Raw genomic sequence first — 12,505 nt, 5'->3', positions numbered from 1 at the left:
GTATAACATTCCTTTTTTTCAAGGCTCGGTACACGCCTATCACTACCCTCTTCTTGGAAAGGTTTTTTGCGTGATGTTGGCATTAGTACATGATAGCTGAATTACATAAGTTAACATAAACATATATTCAAAAGTTGTTTGTGCCAAGGCCACCTTATTGAATATTTGAGTAGGCTATAGCCTATTATGCTACATTACATAATATATCAATGAATGCATTGCTCATGGATTTTACATTCATTTCTATCTATGTCATCAAATAAGATGGACTGTGATTACTTTACAGTGGGCAATCATTAGACATGCATGCTTTGAATAAACAGGCCTAGCCTAGTGAAAGGCTTCACATAATGTAAATTATATGAAATGAAATAAGACAACTTTTCCTCCAAGCAAATTATATTAGGTTATTCACATAAATTATGAAAATAAATAATGTTTCTAGGATATTTATAATTTTAGGATAATATCTTAATTCTGGCAAACAGTCACTCTTGATTGTGAGGTTTGAGTTTTTTTATAAATAGCACTGGAAAGTTTCCAGCAAGAGTGGAAAAAGTGGTTAGGGCTCTTGGCAACTAGGTTTCATTGTGCCTCCTTTAACCCTTTGAGGCAAGGACTGGCGAGAGAGGGAGAGAGAGAGTGAGAGAGGCAGACAGAGAGAGAGAACCAGAGAATGAAAGAGAGAAAAAAAAGTAAAGAGAGGTGACAAAAGGTGGTGAGAAAAATTGAAAAAAGTAGCATAATAATGCAACAAACAAGAAAGATAATGCTTTATGTCTCAAAAGGGTTGTCCTCTCACACTAGTATCTTATAAGCTACCTGACTACAGAAGGAAGTATGCCATTGTACTGTCATGAGAAAATACACTAGAAACAAAAGCCAGACATCACACAAAACCAAACCTGCCATGGACGCAACCCAGATGTGGTTTCGTGCATAAAACCAAACCTGCCATGGACGCTTGCCTATAACCTGTAGAGAGGAAGCCTGCACTCAACCCGGGCATGGAGTTATTTAGTATACTAAATAAGATGAAGTCCCAAAGTCTCCGAGGTGCACAAAAGAAAAGAAAGAGGGGGAGGAGGAGGAGGGAGGGAAGTGGGGGGGGCACAAATTAAATCCAGTTAAATTGTTTTTCCATAGCCAGTGGGGTTTGGCAAGAGTCTGGCTCACACACGAGAGGTAAGATAAAGCCTCCGAAAGAAACAGACAACCCCAGACGCTGTAGCAGAATGCCTGGAATTTAACCCACTTTCCCATGTCCAACTGAACTGACACCGCGCCCAGACACAGACGTTGATACACACGCACACACATGCACATGCACACTTGTAGTACAGTACTGAGATCCACAATGAAACATTATCAAAGACGGAACAACTCACACAAACTGTAGAATACCCCCCCACCATCAATGAGTCATGGCAAGTAGGGACCCCAATACACACTTGGAAACACACACACACAGTCTCAACTATGCACCATTAAAATCCAAATAGCTTTCATCACTTCTGCTGTACTGTCTTGATTGGTGTCTACATCCATAATCCAGCAGTCACTTCCCCTGTTGTGATGAAACATAGTCGGGGGCTGTCTACCCTTTTTGGGATCACACACACATACTATGGTGGTGGAGCGTAGAGCCTCCTAAAACAGCAGTAGAGCCAGACATATTTGGGTCATGTCTTGTCTTCCCCCTCATATGATATCTCCAGAGCCTGACGTTGTTTCTCAGTTTCCTCCTGTTCTGTTCTCAACCAGAAAAAGATGGGAGAGAAATCTCATCCCAGCACAACATCACGCTGCGCAGCAGTTCCTGCAGGCCAGGAATAGATGTTCTGTCAACTAAATACTTGAGTTTTGAAGGTATTTGGGTTCAATTGGAAGGTAGGTGTGTTCCTCCCTAAGAGCATGTACACACTCACACACAGACAAGAAACACAGCATAGGTCCACACACCATGTTTTCTTTTATAAAATGACAACATTTCTATTCGAATCCACTAAACAACAGCATAGCATATCATGTTCATAACATTCATAAATATCAAATTAAGACAAGAACTACAAAAGTAAGGTGAGGGAATCTCCTCCATCTCCATCTTGTGATGCCACTTTCCCTCTCTGCCATAGGTGCCATCGCATTTTGGGTGGAAGGTTCCATGTCTTTGAGTAGAGGAAGACAGTGGCAGAGAGGGTACAAGGCAGAGAGTGCCAATGTTGTAGAGAAAGATAGAGAGGAAGAGGCCAATAAGTTCTTACAGGAGGACAGTCCAGAGTCACGTCTCACAGTCTCTGTAGATTAAGTCCATTTTGGCAGACTGGGCTCCTCCCATCATCAATATAGTAAATCTATAAGATACAACACACATCATTATCAGTATATTCATATATGGAACATCAATTAGCAGGTGTCATTATCCAGAACAAATGTCCTCAGAAGAGAGGATGAAAAAGAAAAGACAAGGGCAGAACAAGAAAGAGAAATAAACATCAGAGCTTTTTTTCACCGTGAAGCCATGATCATTTTCATGAAGCAATAACTGTCTTGACAATATAAAGCGGTCACACTCAGAAAGAGCTGATTCATCTTCCCATTCACTCACCATCTACGGTTAGCTGCAAGGCTAATCTACTGAATTCCTCTCTGAGGAAACTACTGAAGCAGCTAGTCTGTTGTTGTATTGGACATAGTAGCATTGGACATTGTAGCATTAGTAGGAGTGGTGGTAGTGTAAAGAGCAGTAGTTGTAGTGGTGAGAGCAGGGCGATTCTTGCAGTAACAGTACCACAAGAACGTTTCATCTAAATAGAACATTGTAGGCAGGAAGGAAGTGAGGGAAGATAGGGCGGAAACTTGTCACAAAATGACTCTAATCATTCTGAGACACACAGTGGTGCACACTGCTCATGTTTAAGTCATAGTAAGCAAACCTCAGGGAGACAAATATCCCCTTTAAAAATAAAGTGACTGAACTGAGGAAGCGAGAGAGAGGAGAGGAAAGGAGAGTAAGAGATGAGGAGGAGAGAGAGCATTTCTCTACCTTCAAGTTCAAGTCTGAGCTCGCTTATCACACACACACACAGAGAACTGCTGCCTTTGCGTTTCCCCCCCGAAAGTGAAAACAACAACTCTCAATCTGTCACACTCTACCTCACTTTACCCCTCTCTGTCCCCCTCTGGGCTTTCGCACTCTGTCAGACAAAGTGCCCTTATGTAACCATCTCGGGGAGGCCTTGCGGATGTCTTGCGGCATATTTCTTTAGTCTCTCTCCCTCTCTCTCTCTCAAAGTGAGGGGAATACAGTGTCCTCACCACCGGGGAGTCTGGGATACCGCCGGAGGCAGAGTACGAAGAGCCATGAGGGACATGGGGTGTGTGTGTAAATTACATATATTGTATGTACCGTGTGTGTATAATGTGTTTGCGTACGCATGATGTAAGTGTGAGTGTGCATGTATCTGTGTATGTATGTGCATGGTTATGAAAGAGAGAATGCGTCACCCAGTAGTGACGTCGTGTGGTGGTGTGTTCGCTCCGATGCCACACCAACTACACCACAGGTCACTGCACTTTGACCCCAACACGGGGTAAGGCGGGGTCGCGAACACACCACAACACAGGCTCGGGCAAGCAGAGGCTGACTGACTAAGTCAGTGACTTCACTTCTCGGTTTTTAAACGAGTAAACAAACAAACGCTGGGGATGAATAAGAGCAAAGCCCTCTAATCTGGGGATCTGAACAATTGTATAAGAAACAGCCTCCTTTTGGATTTCACTACAATGGCAACAATAACATGGAGCGATTCACGACCAGGTGTAGTACAACATTCACCAATGTGGATTGAAGTGGTTCCATTTCATCCATGTATGTGCAATACATAGAGGACGTCCAGAGGCTTGAATAAAGGACCAGCGACGTAAAGTGTTTTGTACCAGCACTAGATACCACTACTTTAACCTGCCCTCACCCCTCCAAAACAGAGGACAACTTTATTGGTTATTTATTTGTACAGTTTTTGTATTAGTCCTATAGCACTACCTGTACAGCAGGTTGGGTGTGTGTGTGTGTGCGTGTGTGTGTGTGTGTGCGTGTGTGTACGTGTGTCTCTCCAGGCTCACCGTGCTGCCCTAGGTCTCCCTCTCTGACGACACATCTCCGTCTGCTCCACTGCTGGCGTTAGGGTCCTGTTCTCTGGGGTGCGGGGCGGCCCTCTCCCTGCCTGACTCCAAGGGTCCTTTAGAGCTCGTCTTCTCTTTCCACTGCTGCTGTTTCTCCTGCTTAGCAAGCTGAGAAGAAATACAGAAATAAAGTGTGTGAAGGAAGGACAAAACTTTGATTGATCTAATGCGTTAATTGGGACCAAGAGTTTTTCATGGTCACGTGACCTGTTTTTTACTTTGGTCAAGTCACAAGTCCATGAAAACCCAGGGGACCTAGCTATGTATAACTGTATAAAATAATGCCTACATAAACAAATGTCCTCAGAAGAGAGGACATGAGAGACTAAGGGCAGAACAACAAAGAAATTAAACATCAGAGTTTTTTTTTTTCACACGTTGCCAATTATTTTCAGAAGCCAGATCATTTCCAGAAGCAATAACTGTCTTGACAATATAAAGCGGTCACACTCAAAGAGCTGATTCATCTTCCCATTCTCTCACCATCTATGGTTAGCTGCAAGGCTAATCTACTGAACTCCCTCTCTGAGGAAACTACTGTAGCAGCCATCTCTGTTCTGCTCAGTGAACATTAAACAACAACTCTACACTAAAGGTCTGTAAACATACATGCTAAAACTTTCATGAGCACCACAGGAAATATTTATGACTTAAATGTCATGCTAAAGCCACAACATCCCACAAACTCTTCATTATTTAAGGGGAATAAGACTCCAAAACCACCATGTATCTAGTTATCCCCGTACCAACTCCATCGCGGTTAGCTAGCTAGCAAATCTTTCTCATTACACCTCTCAATGATACCATCCTACCCAGGGTGTCGTGTTGCTTTGAACCCCCCCCAATAAAAATGATTACAAAAACGATCACATGACATTTCAGTGATTAAGACCACTGTTTCATAGTCAAAATTACTTTCACTGAACAATGGAAACAGGATAACTTGATTTAATGCTATTGTTTTCTAGGCTCTGCTGTCCCTCTCCTAGTATAGGATAAAGCTTCTGATTCATGGAAAGGGAGAGTGTGTGTGTATGTGTTTAAGCTGCTCCCCCAGTTGACCCATGATCCTCTCAGTCTTGGCATACTCCCCTCTAACTGCACAACAACATCCCAAACATCCAAAACAGACAAGATTAAAATTCTGAGGACTGCCGCTTACATCCATTGGATCGAGCAGTCAGCCAAGTTTACACACACACAGACACAAAGACCACGCATGCACACACACTCATACACACACACACAGAAGTGACTGGAATCACATTCAGGAGGTCTTCAACAATGCTTAAATAACTAAAACACTACAATTTCAAATGACTCACTGAATAAAATACAATGTGAAGCGGGCTGGTTTAGGGAGAAGCAGGGAGGGATGTCCCTACTCCCTCATGGCTGCTGCTATTTGCAGTGGTCCAGAGTACTTTCTGCTGTTTGGATGGTAGAGCGATGTCTTAAAGTAGATGTGGTGGTGTAACACATTAATCTAGGCTTTAGGTCCTTCAAATCCTACTGTGTTACACACAACAGGACTGGGAGATACTGTGGAATCAGCAGTGTTACCCAATGGTTATCCATTTGTCATGTTTAAGGATGGATAGATTGCCTACAATAAACTTAAATGACCTTTCACATAGTTTACCATTCAAAAACAGATGCACAGTAATACACAAAGGTTGGTTTCATGGATCAGGATTAAGCCTAGTCCTGAAAGCATGTTCAATGGTGAATTTAGATTGAGCCAGGAAACTGGCCCTAAGAGAGGACATCCATTATTAATATAACATTGTGGGTGAACTTGTCACTCTTAGGCTATACATCAGATCTCATAAATCATTATTCCACATTAAAATATATTTCTTTGCCAACATGGCCTGAGTCTCCCCTGCGGAGGCTGTCGTCATGGTAACAGAGTGCACAGTCACTCAGGAGTCAACCGATCCCTGTGGGGAGAGTGGGGGCACCCATGTGGTGGCGACTCGCCCCCTCCCCCTCACCCTGACCTGCCAATCATATGTTATGTCGCCCACACACACACTTCTGACACATGACAACTCAAACCTTTCAGAGTGTGTTTTGGCCAATCAGTGGTCTTTCAGCTAGGCCAGAGGGGTGCTGGGACAGAGCAGGACAGATTCATGGGATAAATCAGTACACATCTACAGTATCAGGATCGTTTTTTGTACCAGGGACTGGGAAATCTTTGGTTCTCCTCCTTGGAGCCAGGTACTAAAATTACAACAGAAAACTGACCAACTAAATGTCCGACAGCTATCTCAGGAACCAGTAAGCCACATTCCATGGAGCGGTGCCGGTCTATGGACCAGAGATTGACTAACACTGCACTAAGAAAAGCAATACTGCAGCTTCGCATGTTGATCAGGATCTGTTCTCCATCTGTTACTACCAGGAGAAGTTAGACCTGCAGCACCACCTGCTGGAGGATAGCAGGATAGACAGTGAGTGCTGAGAGAACTCAAAACAAATATAGTCTAGCAATATACATAGCCTACTAAAGGGAGACTCCGCAATATGACACCATCATACACCATGGGCCAACTTCTTCTTGCAGAAATCAACAGCATCAACTGTACCTGTTTGGGGTCCATGGGAGCAGAAGGAGACACCAGCTCGATGGTGACTGGTCCGTCATTCTGGATGTGAACCTGCATTTTGGCCCCAAACTGCCCGTCTAAAAACACAAGACAAAAGGAGAATGTAAAGGTTAACCTTAATACATCCTCCTGTTTCCCCCCCCTTCCTCTATAGGCCAATATAAATGACAACGCTTAACGTTTCCATCCAGTAATGGCCACTGCAGTTTGCTTATTGTGCATATTAATCTATATCAATGATTTATAAGCAGGTGTCATCTCAGTACAGCAGGGATATGGGAGTGGAGGGTGTTAAGACACAATAAGACAGGAAGTTTATACTTAAATGTTCCCCTTTCGCCCAGGTATGCTTAGATTTATTACACCATCTGCCCACGAAACCAGTGGCTGGGTGTTGTGTTCTAAAAAGTGCCGAATCATCTTGTTTCTCCCACTCAGGGGATTGGACCTTGGCAGTGAGAATACTAATTAGAGAGCTTGTGTCCCACTACAAGCAGGGACACAGAGTTTCTCCACTACACCTTCTCCCTGGTGGCTTGACCCAATTCAACACCATCACCAACTACAACCTGATAAAAGAAAACCACCCCAATGTGGAACCACCATAATCCTTGCACTGTGACCCATAGAATTAAATAGAACACTTTATCTATATGCTGTGAACTATGACCTTATAGACCAATGTATGTATGTAACCTCTGTTTCAACCGGAAAGCAGGCGATTAAACTGATTCCGAGCCTTTCAGGTAAGGAGTCGAGTCTTGAGTGACCTTAAGGATATAGGCTACTGCATGTGACCCTGTAGTCTGGGCTATTTCCCATAGGAATGCATTGGCTTATCTACCCTAACCCTGGTCAATCCTTAAACTAGTGTCTCAATTCCCCAAGCTATGAACAGCAACCCTTCTATTCACTAGAGTTCTCCAGGTGTTTGTGATATTGACCTTTTGCTATCAATTACACTGAACAAAAATATAAACGCAACATGGAAAGTGTTGGTCCCATCCTCGACTAACCGGTGCCCCTGTCCTTTGACTCGGTACCGGTACCCCCTGTATATAGCCTCGCTATTGTTATTTTACTGCTGCTCTTTAGTTATTAGTTACTTCAATTTTTTTATATATATATTTCTTGGTATTCTATCTTAAAACTACATTGTTGGTTAATGGCTTGTAAGTAAGCATTTCACTGTAAGGTCTACCTACACCTGTTGTATTTGGCTAAAAAAAGAAATCCCAGAAATGTTCCTTACGCACAAAAAGCTTATTTCTCTCATATTTTGGGCACACATTTCTTTATATCCCTGTTAGTGAGCATTTCTCCTTTGCCAAAATAATCCATCCACCTGACAGGTGTTGCATATCAAGAAGCTGATTAAACAGCATGATCATTACACAGGTGCACCTTGTGCTGGGGACAATAAAAGGCGCCGTTTTGTCACACAACACAATGCCACAGATGTCTCAAGTTTTGAGGGAGTGTTCAATTGGCATGCTGACTGCAGAAATGTCCACCAGAGCTGTTGCCAGAGAATTGAATGTTCATTTCTCTACCATAAGCTGCCTCCAACATCATTTTAGATAATTTGGCAGTGCGTCCAACCGGCATCACAACCGCAGACCACGTGTAACCATGCCAGCCCAGGACCTCCACATCCGGCTTCTTCACCTGCGGGATCGTCTGGGAGGGGGGTGCTGAGGAGTATTTCTGTCTGTAATAACACCCTTTTGTGGGAAAAAACTCATTCGGATTGCCTTGGCCTGGCTCCCCAGTGGATGGGCCTGGCTCCCCAGTGGGTGGGCCTATGCCCTCACAGGCCCACCCATGGCTGCGCCCCTGCCCAGTCATGTGATATCCATAGATTAGGGCCTAATGAATTTATTTCAATTGACTGATTTCCTTATATGAACTGTAACTAAGTAAAATCTTCGAAATGTTGCGTTTATATTTTTGTTCAGTGTAGCTTCACATCTTTGCTTGAACAAATGACCTTTTGCAATCCATCATAACCCTGATCGAGCAAAACATTGACCCAATGCTATTAAATATTAAAACCACACACTTTGAAGAATGCTGACGCTTTTACCATCTATTAAATACCCAAGATAATTGTGCCTATTAGCTATCAAATTGATATCTTCATTTAGGCTTTTCCTATCTAGTGTCTTATGAGAGTCCATTTCTCTGTGCCCACAAACTGCCTACACAGCAACGTGTCCTCAACACTTTCGGGTCACTGGATGTGAAATTCTGTTCAATAGTAGTCTATTTTTAAAACTCTATATATGGCTCATCTTGTAGTGTTAGCCAGGGATGCTCACCCAGCCCAACTCTTTATCAGCCCAGGCCTGTAGATAGATATAGTGATATTGTAATATACACTGAGTATAACAAACATTAGGACCCCCCCTAGCGCATCTACTCGCGACAGCTCATACTGTAGCCTAAATACGGACCAGTTCAAACTGAACGACACAGATCCATATATGGCAATGCATATTTGCATATAGGCCTACTGCAGCTCTGATTGGTTATGGCGCACCGGTCTGTGTAGAGTATGGGCCTGAGTCTTGCCTGTCAATGCAACAGAATCCTACTCCAATGCGCTCTGCCTACAAGAAAATATCTTGCATAGTTAGTTTTGTATACCAAGTCTTGCATAGTTTGTTTTATGTCGGTATGTTACATTGAAATTGGTTAACATTGCGTTGATTCGGTCACAATTCCCACAGTAGAGTGAAATGTTGATAGTGTTAACTAAAGGGGAAAACTCAAGAAAGGTGAGTGAAGTTTAAACTCATGCTTCTCTGGCCGGGCGGATATTTCTTCTGCTCGGCAGTCTGATGGGAGCTGCATGCAGCTTAGAGGGAACACTGATACCCAGACAGTTGTACAACTGAATGCATTCAACTGAAATGTGTCTTCCGCATTTAACCCAACCCCACTGAATCAGAGAGGTGCGGGGGGCTGCCTTAATCGACATCATCGGCACCCGAGGAGCAGTTGTTGTCGCGGTTAACTGCCTTGCTCAAGGGCAGAACGGCAGAGTTTTACACCTTGCCGGCTCGGGGAATCGAACAAGGAACCTTTCGGTTACTGTACCAATGCTCTAACCTCTAGGCTGCCTGCCGTGTATTAGCCAGTGATACCGACCCACCTTTGATCATCTCAGGCTTGTATAGTAGCTTGTGATATAGTTATAGCAGCTGATATAGGCCTAGTACATATGTAGCAGACTTTATGCCTGCAGTGTCAGTCAGTGATGTTCACCCATAGTAATATTGTTTTCTATTTAGTTCTGTGTGTTCACCCACCTTTGATCATCTCAGGCTTGTAGGTGCTCCTCAAGTGTTCCAGGATGTTATTATAGAAGGGCTGGGCCAGCTCTGCAGGCATGGCAGCATGGAAATCAGGCTTGTTACCCTTAAGTATGCACTGTAGAGTGAACTGACTGACACATAGGACTTCATATTCCCTGTCAATGACGCTTTTGCTCCACGCCCGGCCGTTCTCATCCTCAAACAGACGCAGGTTGAGGATCTTACGAACCCTGAGAAGCAGAGAGATGCATTTTGGGGCATAGAATTTGTAGCAATATAGAACTAATTTAATAGAATCTTATTGGGCTAAATACAAACTTATTGGGCTAAATACAAAAGAATACCTCTAAGTGAATGCTACTGTTTCTTACAAATTCCTATTACAGATATGAACCTGACCTGGCCCATATGCCCTGCCTATGTAGGTGAAGGGCTACAATACTGTAGTGCACAGACAATGTTTTGTGACTGAATGAACCCACACTCACATGTAGTCAACATCCTTCTGTGTGTCCTCCATGGATATCCCCAGCAACACACACAGTCCTCTGCCTATTGAGCTGATCTGCAGCTCTCCCACTGTAACAACACAAGACAGAATTATCAAATCAATAAAATAATGTAGTCCTTTTCATATTCAGTGGCAGACACATCCTCCTCAAAAAGTGTGGTTAATCTAGCACACACTGACAGTCTTGCAAGTAGTGGTAGGCTGTTACAGTACAGTATCTGGGAGATTCAACAAAAAAGTGGGAATTACATTTACTCCTGAGGTGCTGACCTGTGGCACCCTCTATAACCACTGTGATTATTATTTGACCCTGCTCGTCATCTATGAAAGTTTGAACATCTTGAAGAACAATCCAGTCTTAATGGCCATGTACTCTTATAATCTCCACCCGGCACAATCAGAAAAGGACTGGCCACCCCCCAGAGCCTGGTTCCACTCTAGGTTTCTTCCAAGGTTCCTGCCTTTCTAGAGAGTTTTTCCTAGCCACCGTGCTTCTACATCTACATTGCTTGTTCTTTGGGTTTTTAGGCTGAATTTCTGTATAAGCAATTTGTGACATCACCCGATGTAAAATCGGCAGTGGTAGAAATAGTACTCAATTGTCATACTTGAGTAAAAGTAAAGATACTGTACCTTTATAGAAAATGACAATAGAAAGTGAAAGTCTCCCAGTAAAATACTACTTGAGTAAAAGTCTATAAGTATTTGGTTTGAAATATACTTAAGTACCAAAAGTAAATGGAATTTCTCAAATATACTTAAGTATCAAAAGCAAAAGTATAAATCACTCCAAATTCCTTATATTAAGTCAACCTGTGGAACAATTTTATTGTTTTATTATATTTACGGATAGCCAGGGGCACTCAGACATAATTTACTAACGAAGCATTTGTGTTTACCGTAGTGAGTCAGAGGCAGTAGAGTAGAGTAGAGTAGAGTAATGTTCTCTTGATAAGTGTGTGAATTGGACCATTTTCCTGTCAAAATGCAACGAGTACTTTTGGGTGTCAGGGAAAATGTATGGAGTAAAAATTACATTATTTTCTTTAGGAATGCTGTGAAATGAAAGTAAAAGTTGGCAAAAAATATAAATAGTAAAGTACATATACCTCAAAAACGACTTAAGTAGTACTTTAAAGTGTTTTTACTGAAGTACTTTACACCACTGAAAAAGGGTTTTATAAATAAATGATTGGATAGCCGTGCGGCTACCAAGCTAGCTAACGTTAGCAATCCTCTGTGCTGCCTGCAACATGCCTACCGGTGAAGAATTACCATTCATTGACACTATGAGCGATATAGAAAATAATAATAATAAGTAGATAGCGTTACTCACCTGACACGCTCGCTGTTGTCACTCTTTGAATGATTGCCTTCATTGTTTTGATTAGCTCGCTTCTTAGAATGAATCAGACTGAAGTGGTGCACTTTTCCCATGAAACCTTGCTGCGTTGTCAGAGGCATCTAGCGGCAGCAGGTGGCAGTAGATACATTTTCTTACATTTTACATTTCCAATTTTAGTCATTTAGCAGACACTCTTATCCAGAGCGACTTACAGTTAGTGAGTGCGTAATTTTTTTTTTTCATACTGGTCCCCCGTGGGAATCGAACCCACACCCCTGGCGTTGCAAGCGCCATGCTCTACCAACTGAGCTACATGGGACCATATCAGACAGAGGATGAAAGTGCTACAAAGACCTTTTGTACTGATTCCTGGGGTGAAATTTGGGTTTTGCACACCTACTGTACTGTCATTATAAACATTTTCAAAGGGAAGGGAGCACTGCTACTTACCCATTTCAGACAGAAAACTTGGTATATTACCTGTAATTTTTTTTATATATATAAGGCAATGTTTATATGACCCCCTTTC

At 42.7% G+C, this 12,505-nt stretch overlaps 1 protein-coding gene across 1 annotated transcript; it reads right to left on the bottom strand.

Annotated features, from left to right (window-relative positions):
* Positions 1 to 1,953: 1,953 nt before the first annotated feature.
* On the bottom strand, positions 1,954 to 12,109 carry LOC123484489 (D-aminoacyl-tRNA deacylase 1-like). Its single transcript, XM_045214879.1, has 6 exons — positions 11,968 to 12,109; positions 10,609 to 10,699; positions 10,115 to 10,350; positions 6,780 to 6,877; positions 4,126 to 4,293; positions 1,954 to 2,354 (listed from the first exon to the last, which is right to left on the bottom strand). Exons 1-5 carry the CDS (start codon positions 12,008 to 12,010, stop codon positions 4,135 to 4,137), a joined length of 627 nt encoding a protein of 208 aa, XP_045070814.1. The 5' UTR covers positions 12,011 to 12,109; the 3' UTR covers positions 1,954 to 2,354; positions 4,126 to 4,134.
* Between the last annotated feature and the right edge of the window lie 396 nt (positions 12,110 to 12,505).

The sequence above is a fragment of the Coregonus clupeaformis genome, unplaced genomic scaffold (genome assembly GCF_020615455.1).
Source record: "Coregonus clupeaformis isolate EN_2021a unplaced genomic scaffold, ASM2061545v1 scaf0331, whole genome shotgun sequence".
NCBI classification, from domain to species: Eukaryota; Metazoa; Chordata; class Actinopteri; order Salmoniformes; family Salmonidae; genus Coregonus; species Coregonus clupeaformis.
Note: the sequence above shows the minus strand (reverse complement) of the source record. Positions and strands in the feature narration are given on the sequence as shown.

Coding starts and splice junctions, on each gene's coding strand:
- LOC123484489 (XM_045214879.1), bottom strand. CDS start 12,010: ATGAAGGCAATCATTCAAAGAGTGACAACAGCGAGCGTGTCAG. Junction 10,351..10,608: donor CAGAAGGATGTTGACTACAT/GTGAGTGTGGGT, acceptor TCTGCTTCTCAG/GGTTCGTAAGATCCTCAACC. Junction 6,878..10,114: donor CAAGCCTGAGATGATCAAAG/GTGGGTGAACAC, acceptor TTGTGTTTTTAG/ACGGGCAGTTTGGGGCCAAA.